Source organism: Neoarius graeffei, chromosome 4 (genome assembly GCF_027579695.1).
Source record: "Neoarius graeffei isolate fNeoGra1 chromosome 4, fNeoGra1.pri, whole genome shotgun sequence".
Classification (NCBI taxonomy): domain Eukaryota; kingdom Metazoa; phylum Chordata; class Actinopteri; order Siluriformes; family Ariidae; genus Neoarius; species Neoarius graeffei.
The window spans coordinates 114,406,042-114,419,915 of NC_083572.1; the positions used below are offsets into that span (position 1 = coordinate 114,406,042).

Genomic DNA, 13,874 nt, shown 5'->3' on the forward strand with positions numbered 1-13,874 from the left:
TTAAAAGGTCACTGATGTCACTGTTTGCGCCGCCTAACGACATCACGTGACGTCCACCCACTTTCGCTAAATCCACCCAATGTGTCCACCCACTTCCAGCCAGCATGGTTCAGCGCGGTTGTAGTCGAAATGCAACCCCAACAGCCCCACTCAGCTCGACTCAGCCCAACTCAGCCGCATTGGTAGTGGAAAAGCGGCATAAGTCCTGTTACTTTTCTGACACACCTCATATTAACCATGGCTGTATGATCAAACCACCAGAACATCACCCATTCACATCACTATGAGGGATCTTTTACTGGAGTTGGGGGCTTGCTTTCTCTTCCGATAGGGCACCCAGACTTTCCTGTACCAAGGCCATACTGTGCTCTCTCTCTCTCTCTCTCTCTCTCTCTGCCCCCAATCCTCTCTAATGCCTGGAGACACACTTCTCCAATCTTCTCATACAAAATGAACAGAGTCTTCTTCTGTCATTAGTCTAACTAATGACAGAAGAAAAACACTAACATTTTCCACTAAACATACTCAATAAAGTAAAGCTTGGACATTCCAAAAAAATTGGCAAATTGTACTTGCATTTGTTGCTGTGTCTTGATGGGGACTGTTCCACCCACGTTCTGGATTTCAGGACTCATTTTTCATCATTCCATCAGTTAGTATGAAATCCTTGGATAAAATGTAGGAGTAGTGTAGACTTGTCCTTCCTACCACCACAAATGTTGGATGGTGAGAAATTTCCTTCAACTAAATGAAAACAAAACAGAAGTCATTCTTTTGCCTACTTTAGCTAATTTAAGCAAGAAAGATTGATTGATTTAAATAGACCAGCCAATTAGCTGATATTTAGAAATAAACCCTAAATAGAGAAGCTGTGCTTTACTGTCCTCAGTACATTCAGGATGTTTCATTTATGAATTAATTAATTGTTAATTGATTCAGGATTCATTTGGTCTGCATATGGACCAGTAGAGTTCTGACGGATCTGATCCAGTGGACTGATGCATGCCTGTTATCTGGGACTGTATTAGCGAAATAGTCATTATGTTGTGATGGTGACTAGAAGATCTACTGCCTGGGAAGAGACAGTCTGGTTCAGTATTTTATTTTACACTGTAAAATTTTTCCAAGTGTGTGACGATGTTGAATTTAGTTGAGTTTAATTCCCCTTTCTGCCCTGCTGTGATGAGTGTGGAGCTCCAGTAGGGGTCGAGTTTAATTCCCCTTTCTGCCCTGCTGTGATGAGTGTGGAGCTCCAGTAGGGGTCGCTGTGGGCGTCTCGGTCGCGATCCGCCACACATTGAGAGAAATAGAAGAAGCCGTGCGGCAGTTTTGCTGATTGATGAGCTGAGCTCTCCGACTCTACTAATCATCTTTCCATTAAACTCTTTCTGACAGGGTTTTACCCCCACAGTTCCATCTGATCCGTTGTGGGGGATTTGAGGTGGTTAACTGCGTTCTGCTGGAAACATCAAGGTAAGTTCAACTCGGCTAACAGTGGCTCAGTCCCAAATGGGATTCTACTTCCTATGCTAGTGCACTACACAGGATATAAACTAGTGCCCTTTACACACTCTGTAGCGCACTACACAGGATATAAACTAGTGCCGTTTACACGCTCTGTAGCGCACTACACAGGATATAAACTAGTGCCCTTTACACACACTGTAGCGCACTACACAGGATATAAACTAGTGCCGTTTACACACTCTGTAGCGCACTACACAGGATATAAACTAGTGCCGTTTACACGCTCTGTAGCGCACTACACAGGATATAAACTAGTGCCCTTTACACACACTGTAGCGCACTACACAGGATATAAACTAGTGCCGTTTACACGCTCTGTAGTGCACTACACAGGATATAAACTAGTGCCCTTTACACACACTGTAGCGCACTACACAGGATATAAACTAGTGCCGTTTACACACTCTGTAGCGCACTACACAGGATATAAACTAGTGCCGTTTACACGCTCTGTAGCGCACTACACAGGATATAAACTAGTGCCCTTTACACACTCTGTAGCGCACTACACAGGATATAAACTAGTGCCGTTTACACGCTCTGTAGTGCACTACACAGGATATAAACTAGTGCCCTTTACACACTCTGTAGTGCACTACACAGGATATAAACTAGTGCCCTTTACACACACTGTAGCGCACTACACAGGATATAAACTAGTGCCGTTTACACGCTCTGTAGTGCACTACACAGGATATAAACTAGTGCCGTTTACACGCTCTGTAGCGCACTACACAGGATATAAACTAGTGCCCTTTACACGCTCTGTAGTGCACTACACAGGATATAAACTAGTGCCGTTTACACGCTCTGTAGCGCACTACACAGGATATAAACTAGTGCCCTTTACACACTCTGTAGTGCACTACACAGGATATAAACTAGTGCCGTTTACACGCTCTGTAGTGCACTACACAGGATATAAACTAGTGCCCTTTACACACACTGTAGCGCACTACACAGGATATAAACTAGTGCCGTTTACACACTCTGTAGCGCACTACACAGGATATAAACTAGTGCCGTTTACACGCTCTGTAGCGCACTACACAGGATATAAACTAGTGCCCTTTACACACTCTGTAGCGCACTACACAGGATATAAACTAGTGCCGTTTACACGCTCTGTAGTGCACTACACAGGATATAAACTAGTGCCCTTTACACACACTGTAGCGCACTACACAGGATATAAACTAGTGCCGTTTACACACTCTGTAGCGCACTACACAGGATATAAACTAGTGCCGTTTACACGCTCTGTAGCGCACTACACAGGATATAAACTAGTGCCCTTTACACACACTGTAGCGCACTACACAGGATATAAACTAGTGCCGTTTACACGCTCTGTAGCGCACTACACAGGATATAAACTAGTGCCCTTTACACACTCTGTAGCGCACTACACAGGATATAAACTAGTGCCCTTTACACACTCTGTAGCGCACTACACAGGATATAAACTAGTGCCCTTTACACACTCTGTAGCGCACTACACAGGATATAAACTAGTGCCCTTTACACACTCTGTAGCGCACTACACAGGATATAAACTAGTGCCGTTTACACGCTCTGTAGCGCACTACACGGGATATAAACTAGTGCCGTTTACACGCTCTGTAGCGCACTACACAGGATATAAACTAGTGCCCTTTACACACTCTGTAGCGCACTACACAGGATATAAACTAGTGCCCTTTACACGCTCTGTAGCGCACTACACAGGATATAAACTAGTGCCCTTTACACACTCTGTAGCGCACTACACAGGATATAAACTAGTGCCCTTTACACGCTCTGTAGCGCACTACACGGGATATAAACTAGTGCCGTTTACACGCTCTGTAGCGCACTACACGGGATATAAACTAGTGCCGTTTACACGCTCTGTAGCGCACTACACGGGATATAAACTAGTGCCGTTTACACGCTCTGTAGCGCACTACACGGGATATAAACTAGTGCCGTTTACACGCTCTGTAGTGCACTACACGGGATATAAACTAGTGCCCTTTACACGCTCTGTAGTGCACTACACGGGATATAAACTAGTGCCGTTTACACGCTCTGTAGCGCACTACACGGGATATAAACTAGTGCCGTTTACACGCTCTGTAGTGCACTACACGGGATATAAACTAGTGCCGTTTACACGCTCTGTAGCGCACTACACGGGATATAAACTAGTGCCGTTTACACGCTCTGTAGCGCACTACACGGGATATAAACTAGTGCCGTTTACACGCTCTGTAGCGCACTACACGGGATATAAACTAGTGCCGTTTACACGCTCTGTAGCGCACTACACGGGATATAAACTAGTGCCGTTTACACGCTCTGTAGCGCACTACACGGGATATAAACTAGTGCCGTTTACACGCTCTGTAGTGCACTACACGGGATATAAACTAGTGCCCTTTACACGCTCTGTAGCGCACTACACAGGATATAAACTAGTGCCGTTTACACACTCTGTAGCGCACTACACAGGATATAAACTAGTGCCGTTTACACACTCTGTAGCGCACTACACAGGATATAAACTAGTGCCCTTTACACACTCTGTAGCGCACTACACAGGATATAAACTAGTGCCCTTTACACACTCTGTAGCGCACTACACAGGATATAAACTAGTGCCGTTTACACGCTCTGTAGCGCACTACACAGGATATAAACTAGTGCCCTTTACACACTCTGTAGCGCACTACACAGGATATAAACTAGCGCCGTTTACACGCTCTGTAGCGCACTACACAGGATATAAACTAGTGCCCTTTACACGCTCTGTAGCGCACTACACAGGATATAAACTAGTGCCCTTTACACACTCTGTAGCGCACTACACAGGATATAAACTAGTGCCGTTTACACGCTCTGTAGCGCACTACACAGGATATAAACTAGTGCCCTTTACACGCTCTGTAGCGCACTACACAGGATATAAACTAGTGCCCTTTACACACTCTGTAGCGCACTACACGGGATATAAACTAGCGCCGTTTACACGCTCTGTAGCGCACTACACAGGATATAAACTAGCGCCGTTTACACGCTCTGTAGCGCACTACACAGGATATAAACTAGCGCCGTTTACACGCTCTGTAGCGCACTACACAGGATATAAACTAGCGCCCTTTACACGCTCTGTAGCGCACTACACAGGATATAAACTAGCGCCGTTTACACGCTCTGTAGCGCACTACACGGGATATAAACTAGTGCCGTTTACACGCTCTGTAGCGCACTACACGGGATATAAACTAGCGCCGTTTACACGCTCTGTAGCGCACTACACGGGATATAAACTAGCGCCGTTTACACGCTCTGTAGCGCACTACACGGGATATAAACTAGCGCCGTTTACACGCTCTGTAGCGCACTACACGGGATATAAACTAGCGCCGTTTACACGCTCTGTAGCGCACTACACGCTCTGTAGCGCACTACACGGGATATAAACTAGTGCCGTTTACACGCTCTGTAGCGCACTACACGGGATATAAACTAGTGCCGTTTACACGCTCTGTAGCGCACTACATGGGATATAAACTAGTGCCGTTTACACGCTCTGTAGCGCACTACACGGGATATAAACTAGTGCCGTTTACACGCTCTGTAGCGCACTACACGGGATATAAAGTAGTGCCGTTTACACGCTCTGTAGTGCACTACACGGGATGTAAACTAGTGCCGTTTACACGCTCTGTAGCGCACTACACGGGATGTAAACTAGTGCCGTTTGCACGCTCTGTAGCGCACTACACAGGATATAAACTAGTGGCCTTTACATCAGTGATGGACGGCACGAAGTTTGAGACAGTAAAAGCATTTGAAGCCCAGCTCTATAGTGACATCTGCTGGATGACAAACATCATTACTCTACTCAGGTGTTAGGAGACTTTTTCCACCTCCGTCCACTCGGGAGCAAAAACATTTTACTGCTATAGGGGAGTTGCATCCGACGTCACATCTGCCTCATTAGATATGAAAGACAGGAAGTGGTGGTCAGCTGAGCTCACTGTTCACAAAGTGTTACTATCACTGGGGTGCCTGGCTGGTCGTTAAAATGCCCTACGCTTAGGTTGTTTTGCGCTGTTCAAATCAAACAAACGGTGAAACTGATTAAAAGTTTCTTTCGGGTTCCCCGTGAAGTGATAAACGGTGAGAGCGCAAAGGATTTTACCAAAAGGCGATGAGAAAGGTGGCTCTTGAACCTTTCACTGTCATGGAAGGGAGCTGAGTCGAAGAACACTCAAGTTTGCAGTGATCAGGAAAGGTTTGTAAATTCCTCCGATTTATTTCATTTGGATTCGCCAATGACCTTTCTCACCATTTTCCATTATTTCATGATGTTTTGAAGTTCAGGAGATGCTTCAGTCCTTAGATGTGTTTTTGTTTACTGTTTGATCGCCATGTTGTAGGCTAACGCGTATGTTTTCACTTTATCAGGATGTCCGAGCGAGCTTTACAGGGATAATGTAGTAGATTGGGCTCCTACACTGAACTAAAGAGAGGAGATCATCAAGACGATCCACGGAAATGCAAAAACAGGGCTCACGAGTTAACAGCACAAAACTGCTTTCTCAGTCATGCAGTTATAGTGAGCCGTGATAACTTTTCCGTCCTGTTTCACCAATCCCCAGGTCTTTAAAGGGGTTTCTGTGGATCTTTTGTGAATGATTTACCTGGAAGAGAAGAGCAGGGAGGATTGGGAATCAAGTGGTTGTGGTTTGTTTACACCCAATACTTGTAGCATCCTGGGAACTATTGCAAAGATGTGTACAAAGCCCAGAAATTCCTCGTTACCTGGGTATAAACAATACAGGATTTATCTTGTTGTATCCTAATCCCCAGATCTTTAACCCAGCGAGATACTAAAAGTTGTTCTCCTCCATGCTCTTCCAGGTTTTCGTCCGTTTGTCCGTGTAGATTGACGTCTGCAGCACCAGGTAGTCGGAGATGTCGGGGAACTCAACAGATGGATAATTTTCCAACTCCTAGGAAAAGTCCTTCTTTACTAGTGTGGAAGGACCTATTGCATCACAAAGAGCAACTTTCTGAAGGGATCTTGACTGTGCATTGGCCTCTAAACTGTGAAAATATTCAGAGACGGTTTCACTCGCTCTTTACATAACAGCAGCCAAATCGGTTTGTCTGACCACCACTTCATTCACCAGAAGTAAACTCACAAGCAAAAGTCATGTGACTGAATAAAACTTAATAGAGTGGGGTTTTTTAATACATGTTGGTATTTTGTAATGTATAAAGTGTAATTCAGGCTGTTTCTGAATTGTGATCGTGTGACGAAGTTTAGAGAAAAGTGATGAGCTTCAAAGTATGAATATATTTATTGATTAATTTTCTCTGTTGCTGATCCAGTGTGGGCTGGGGGTGAGCTGGAGATAATCCTGGATACACCCTGAACAGATCATCATCTGCAGGCTTCACACTGAGAGACCGAAACACGGCCATTCTCACACCGGTGGGGGTGGGGCGGGGTGGGGGTTGAGAGGAGCCAGGTGATGAATCAACGTGTTTTGAACTGTGGGAGGAAACCGGAGCATCCTGAGAGAACCCACACAGGAACATGCAGTCTCCATCCAGGAACACCCCAGTTGACCAGCAGGTTCGAACCCTTAACCTGTTTGCTGTGAGGTGATCTGTGAAGTTTCTCAGTGCCCTTTATTCTTCTCCAGCCAAATAGCTTTTTATGAGAGAATTTTACTGTTAGAAAGCCAGAAAGATATAAAGAAATGCATTATGATATACACGCGTCTACAATAAAGACAAGTGTGTGTGTGTGGAAGCGTTGACCTGGAAGTGTGTACCTTTGCTTGAACAGAGCCCCTGCTGCACCTCATTATACTCTATATTATAGTTTTGGGAGTAAACTCTATGCTCTTAAATATACCAAGCAGTTGAATGATGAGCCATAAGCATGTGTTCCACTGCAGTGAGCTTGGATCAAAATAGAGAATCAACACCAGTGTGGGAAATGAGTTTTAAGCAGACTGTCACAGGACAGACGAGTCTGAAATGTTGTCCGTCTGTCCAAATTTCAGCCTGTCTGAATGACTGGCCAAAGGCCTGGAACAATGTGGCCAGAGGTCTGAAGGGCTTTAGATGCCTGGAGATGCTTCTCGGCCATTTCCAGGCACATTTCTGTGATCTTCAAAGGCCAAATTACACTCGATATTAGTTGCTAATTACATGACAAATTTAATATAATTTACAAGAAAATGTCAGATTCAAGAAAAACATTTAAAGTTCTACCCAAGAAAACAATAGCACGCGCACACACACACACAGGTCAGTTCCACATCTAGAAAAAAGTATTTGGGGGGGGCAAGGATGTTCCAGTTGGTTACAACTTACTAGAACTCGTATAGGTACTATAACAACACTCATGAACCGTTGTGTCAACAATGATTATTTTTATACTATGTTTATAATCAGTCTATAAGAAACTTAATAATTAACAATGCAACTATTCTTACATACGAGTTAAAATTTTGAGGATGAGATTCCAAGTAACTTTGGAACAGAAACTTTTAAAATGACTCAAAACTAGACATGGTTATATAATTTGGCATTCAGACTAAAATCTTCTGCGCTAGAACTTCGAAAATAGAAGAAAACACTGTGAAAGAGAAACCCATTGAAACTGCAAGAGTGGAAGTGATAATCATGCCGTTACCATGGGAACAATCTTTTATGACTGTGTAAGTGGGTGCTCAGCGCTCCGACTCTGGTGGGACTGAGTCAGGGGACAAGTTTTGTTTCATATAATTTAGAAAATATATTATTTGGCAGTGGGCACATAGGAAAGTGTAAAGTATAAAGTTTGTCAATATGTTTATCATACTTGTATGATGATAACTCATGAAGATGTTTATCTAAATCCATGACCTACTCATTCTAAACGTGCCGAGCTTCGCCAGAGAAGCTCTCGACCCCAGAGGGTTAAAATTCGATGGAAAAAACACTTTATCAGGGTCCAAAACCTGTAGTAGTCTCTTTTCTTTTAACATTGGTGGTAAATCTACCTAGCTGACAACAGCGTGGCGTGGTGTCAAGCCAGAATGCTCTCTTACTCACTGATGAGAGGCGACTTGTCATTCATCGAGAGCATCCGTGATCGGCCAATCACAGGCTGTGTTACGACAATGTATTCGCAAAGCGTAACATTTGGAAGAAAATTAGAAGTAGATTAGACCCGTATCTTTACCATTTTTCATGGGCCATCTGGTCTGATGCTTTTGAAATACAGACAGACAAATGCAAAAATTATCGGTCAGTGTCCGCTGGTCCGGCCTTATTTCCCCACACTGAACACTAATGCCGCTTTTCCACTACAAACGCGGCTGAGTCGGGCTGAGCCGTGCCGTGCTGAGTCGGGCTGAGTGGGGCTGTTGGAGTTGCATTTCGACTACCACCGCGCTGAACCGTGCTGGCTGGAAGTGGGTGGACACATTGGGTGGAGTTAGCGAAAGTGGGTGGACGTCACGTGATGTCGTTAAGCAGCGCAAACAGTGACATCAGTGATCTTTTAAGCGGTAGTCTCACGACCCGGATAGGAAACAATAAACATGGAGGGCATGGAGTCGTTAGTGTTGCTGGTCTTGGTGCTGTGGCTTGTTGTCACCGACAACGCCAACAGATACTGGCAAGAGCGTATAGATGAGGCGAGGCGCATAAGGCTTCAGAAATTCTCGTAATTCGTAATTCTCCTTCTTCCGGGTTTACGGTGTTTACAGATCCCAGCGTGCTCGTGGGGCATGTGAGGACACTCCTCCTCACCAATCAGTGCACAGGGGAGTGTCTGCTCACGCCCCTAGCCCCACTCAGCTCGGTTTGGCTCGCTTCAGCCCCACTCCAAAACCGTGCGAGTTTTGGGTGCTGAGCAGGGCTGAAGCAAGCTGAGTCGTGCTGTTTTGAGATAGTCGAAACGCGAGCCGTGTCGGGCTGAAGCGAGCTGAAAAAGGGTAGTGGAAAAGGGCCATAAATCTAAAGTGGTGTTACATGTCTTGGCCAAAAATCTCGCCACTCCAGACAGGAAGGATTCCATGTCTCTGAAATGTAATTATTTTGTTAAAATATTTGATCAGATTATTGAACCGTGACCCATTTTTGCCTCTTTCCACTCCAGCTCTAACTGAGTGGACTCCTCTCATCTTCGACTCTCCTCTTTCTTCCATCATACACTTTTTCATCTGCAAGAACACTAAAAGATCCGACTACGATGAAATCTGATAAGGTGAAATGTGAGAATGTGGAGCCCACTGAGAGCTCCAGTGGTCCTCAAATATCATCTGGTCCCTTCCTCACCAACACCTCCCACAGCCAAGTGAAGAAACTCCTTCACCAGTGCTCACAGTGCTGGAAGAGTTTCAGCCAGATCAGCACGCTTAAAGAACATCGACGGATCCACACGGGGGAGAAGCCACATCAGTGCTTGCAGTGTGGGAGGAGCTTCAGCCAGAAGAGTAATCTCAAAAAACATGAGGGCCTTCACGCTGGAGAGAAGGCGCATCGCTGCTCGCTGTGCGGGAAGAATTTTACCAGCCAGAGTAATCTCCAGCGCCACGAGCGCATCCACAGTGGGGAGAAGCCCTATCAGTGTGTACAGTGTGAGAAGAGCTTTAACGAGAGCGGTAGTCTGATAAAACACCAGCGCGTCCATACCGGGGAGAAACCCTATCACTGCTTGCAGTGTGGGAGAAGCTTCAGCCAGAAGAGTAATCTCAAAAAACACGAGAGCGTTCACGCTGGAGAGAAGGCGCATCACTGCTCGCTGTGCGGGAAGAATTTTACCAGCCAGAGTAATCTCCAGCGCCACGAGCGCATCCACACCGGGGAGAAGCCCTATCAGTGTGTACAGTGTGAGAAGAGCTTTAATGAGAGCAGTAGTCTGATAAAACACCAGCGTGTCCACACTGGGGAGAAGCCCTATCACTGCTCACTGTGTGCAAAGAGCTTCACCAGCCAGAGTAACCTCCAGCAGCACCTGCGCATCCACACCGGGGAGAAACCGTATCACTGTGGAGTGTGTGGGAAACGTTTCAGACAGGGTACGAGTCTCCAGATCCACCTGCGCATTCACACCGGAGATAAACCTTACTACTGTTTAGAGTGTGGAAAGAGTTTTACTCAGGGAACTGCTCTCCAGATCCACCAGCGCGTTCACACAGGGCAGAAACCCTATCACTGCTCACACTGCGCAAAGAGCTTCACCAGTCAGAGTAATCTCCTGCGACACCAGCGCGTTCACTCAGGAGAGACACCGTATCAGTGCTCACAGTGTGGGATGAGTTTTACACAAAGACGTAATCTCCAGCAGCATGAGTATATTCACTCAGGAGAAAGACCGTATCAGTGCTCAGAGTGTGGACGGAGCTTTAGTCGAGAGGAGGCTCTGCAGTTACACCGACGCAGTCACACGCGAGAGAAGCCCCATCACTGCTCGCAGTGCAAGAAGGGGTTCAGGAACCAGAGTAACCTTCGGAAGCACCGCTGCGTTCACACAGGAGAAATGCTCCGTCAGTGTCCTGAGTGTGGGGAGAGGTTCAGTCAGCAGAGAAACTTCCAGCGACACGATCACATTCACATGGCTGAGGATACGGACCTGCTTCTGAACAGCGCCAGGAACTGAGTGCTGAGTCGTCGCTGGAGGGTGATTTTTGGCTCAAAGTGGTTCAGTGTTCATCTTTTTCATTTTGGTGGAATGTTTTGCATCGTCCTTCCTCTGGTCTATAGGGCCAGTGGCAGGTTTAATTAATTCATTATTAATACATGTTCAGTTTGCATATATTAATAATTGTTATTCACCAAAGATGAAGTGAATATCAGTGAATAATAACTGTGGTGAAGTCGAGGTTGTTATTCCCTGGTCTTCACCGAGCCTGAGGCAGATAAATGTTTTAGTATAAATACACGGGATTATATATTTTTAAAAATTGTATTAAAAATAATTTATTTCAAACTTCAAAATCTTCATGTAAATGTAATAACGACGCGGCGCAGACTTATCACTTATCTATGCCGAGTCACATAAAATACTTTTGTTTTGAAATGGCTAAAATAAATCCCAACCCCACCTTCCCTTTGAATAGTTTTAGACCAAACTTCGGAGCATCTTTTAGTGTTTTCAGGAACAGCATTTTCTTTCATCTGTAATTCTTCCTCACTTACGGTGATGAAGCGATTGGCCGCCATTTTGCCGAGTCGCTTGAGGTGATTTATCAAGAAATATTCCGACTCTCTCGACCAATCAGCGTGCACGATTTCCTATAATCACCTGTGTATTTATACTAATGTAAAAGTCACCCTTATATAAAATTAGTATGCCTATGTTACAAACAGATGTAGCAGTGTAACATCTATGACAAAAGTCACAGGGCTCATTTAAATCTAGAGGTATTTTATTGTCAAATAATAACAAAACAAACCAAGGAACAACCAACAAAGAATTAAACTACATACAAAAGGGGAAACCAACCACAAAAGAGAAACAAGCAGGCATCAAATGGGTGTGGAACCAACCCCCGAGGAGAGAGAGAGTCTTTAGGCTCCCACCCTAGCATTTATAGAGGAGACATCATTGGCTCCACACCAACCACCTGTAAAACAATTAAGTGCAGCAACCATACAAAAAAGTACTGGGGGCCCCTAGTGGTAGGAGGACGTAACAGCCTGTCTGTCTGGTGTTTTGTCCTGAAAACCATTCAGTCATATTTTTGACATTTTGTATTTCATATAATTCCAAAACCAAAACATTTCCTGCACTGACTTGTTTCCGTTTGCACGAATCTCGAGCAGAAGCGAAGTTCTGTTTAGTTCCAAAAGGGAAAAAAATCCCGTTTGATGATTCCGATCTAACTGCACCAGCCTGTGTTCGAGCCACTGGATGATCTCAACCCCATCGTCTCATTCCCTCGCCTCATCTCTGTGAACATCACTGATTCACTCAGTCAGCTTTGTTTTACTGGCTAAATTTCTTATAATTATGATTTTTATTTGGCCATTTAAACCGATAAACATTTGTACACTGCCTTCTGTAGTGTGTATGTACACATTCTTCCCTGGTTATGGGTGGCTTTTTTTTTTAAATTGGAAAAGGAGCGCTGCAAACTTTTTGGCTGTTGGTATCTGATTTTAAAATGAATCGATTTTTTTCCTTACAGCATGTAACTGTCCAAAAACATAACCACTCACAACTAAAACCACACTGAACGAGCGGGGTCTGAAAGTAGTCTAAACACGCACATTTCTCTGTAATGTTGGTACACTGTATCTGTGCTTTCTTACTGTCACACAAAATTCAGTTTTGGTTCGTTCTTTTTATTTTCATACTTGTCTGTTTATAATACTGTATAATCTCATAAGTTAGCACTTTACAAAGACATGATTCAATAGTGTTTGTGGTACTTTTGTAAAAACTAACTGTCCCAGCGTCCCATGAGGGGAAATGGTTATCTGATAGTGAAAGGTTTGTGCTGCTGAAGCAGTAGTGGGAATGAGATTAAAAATGCACATGTGGGATGAACACACTCATTTACAAACCTTGTCGTGTTTTCTCTTTTATAATAAATACTATAATTTCATAACTTAATCAAGGTTTATTATGGGGAAGTCATGGCCTAAAGGTGAGAGAAGCAGCTTTAGGACCAGAAGGTCGCTTGTTTGAATCTCTGGACCAGCAGGAAAGCTGAAGTGTCCTTGAGCAAGACACCAAACCCCCAACTGCTCCCCAGGCTGCTCTGGGTGTGCTGTATGTTGTTCTGGAAAAAGAGCATCTGCGAAACGCCTGTAATGTAACGTTCATATAAATGTGCCGTGCTATTTACTGTCCAGAACAGGGCAACACAAACAACAGGCTTTATCAATATTTTAGTAAATGTGTGTGTAAGCCAAAAATTTCCAACAAATTTATTAGAAATCACTGGTTTCCATTATTTTCTTTTTTGAATGAGTGTGGAGCTCCAGTAGGGGTCGAGTTTAATTCCCCTTTCTGCCCTGCTGTGATGAGTGTGGAGCTCCAGTAGGGGTCGAGTTTAATTCCCCTTTCTGCCCTGCTGTGATGAGTGTGGAGCTCCAGTAGGGGTCGCTGTGGGCGTCTCGGTCGCGATCCGCCACACATTGAGATAAATAGAAGAAGCCGTGCGGCGGTTTTGCTGATTGATGAGCTGAGCTCTCCGACTCTACTAATCATCTTTCCATTAAACTCTTTCTGACAGGGTTTTACCCCCACAGTTCCATCTGATCCGTTGTGGGGGATTTGAGGTGGTTAACTGCGTTCTGCTGGAAACATCAAGGTAAGTTCAACTCGGCTAACAGTGGCT

The 13,874-nt window shown here is 44.7% G+C and overlaps 1 protein-coding gene across 1 annotated transcript in view; it reads left to right on the plus strand.

Annotated features, from left to right (window-relative positions):
* Positions 1–1,197: 1,197 nt before the first annotated feature.
* The window catches only part of LOC132884671 (zinc finger protein 850-like), a 31,074-nt gene continuing 18,397 nt past the window's right edge, over positions 1,198–13,874 (plus strand). The window contains exons 1-4 of the mRNA XM_060918507.1: positions 1,198–1,473; positions 6,439–6,681; positions 6,913–7,159; positions 9,683–11,171. Of these exons, the coding sequence (XP_060774490.1) occupies positions 9,776–11,171 (1,396 nt within the window). The 5' untranslated portion in view covers positions 1,198–1,473; positions 6,439–6,681; positions 6,913–7,159; positions 9,683–9,775. The remainder of the gene's footprint in view (positions 1,474–6,438; positions 6,682–6,912; positions 7,160–9,682; positions 11,172–13,874) is intronic.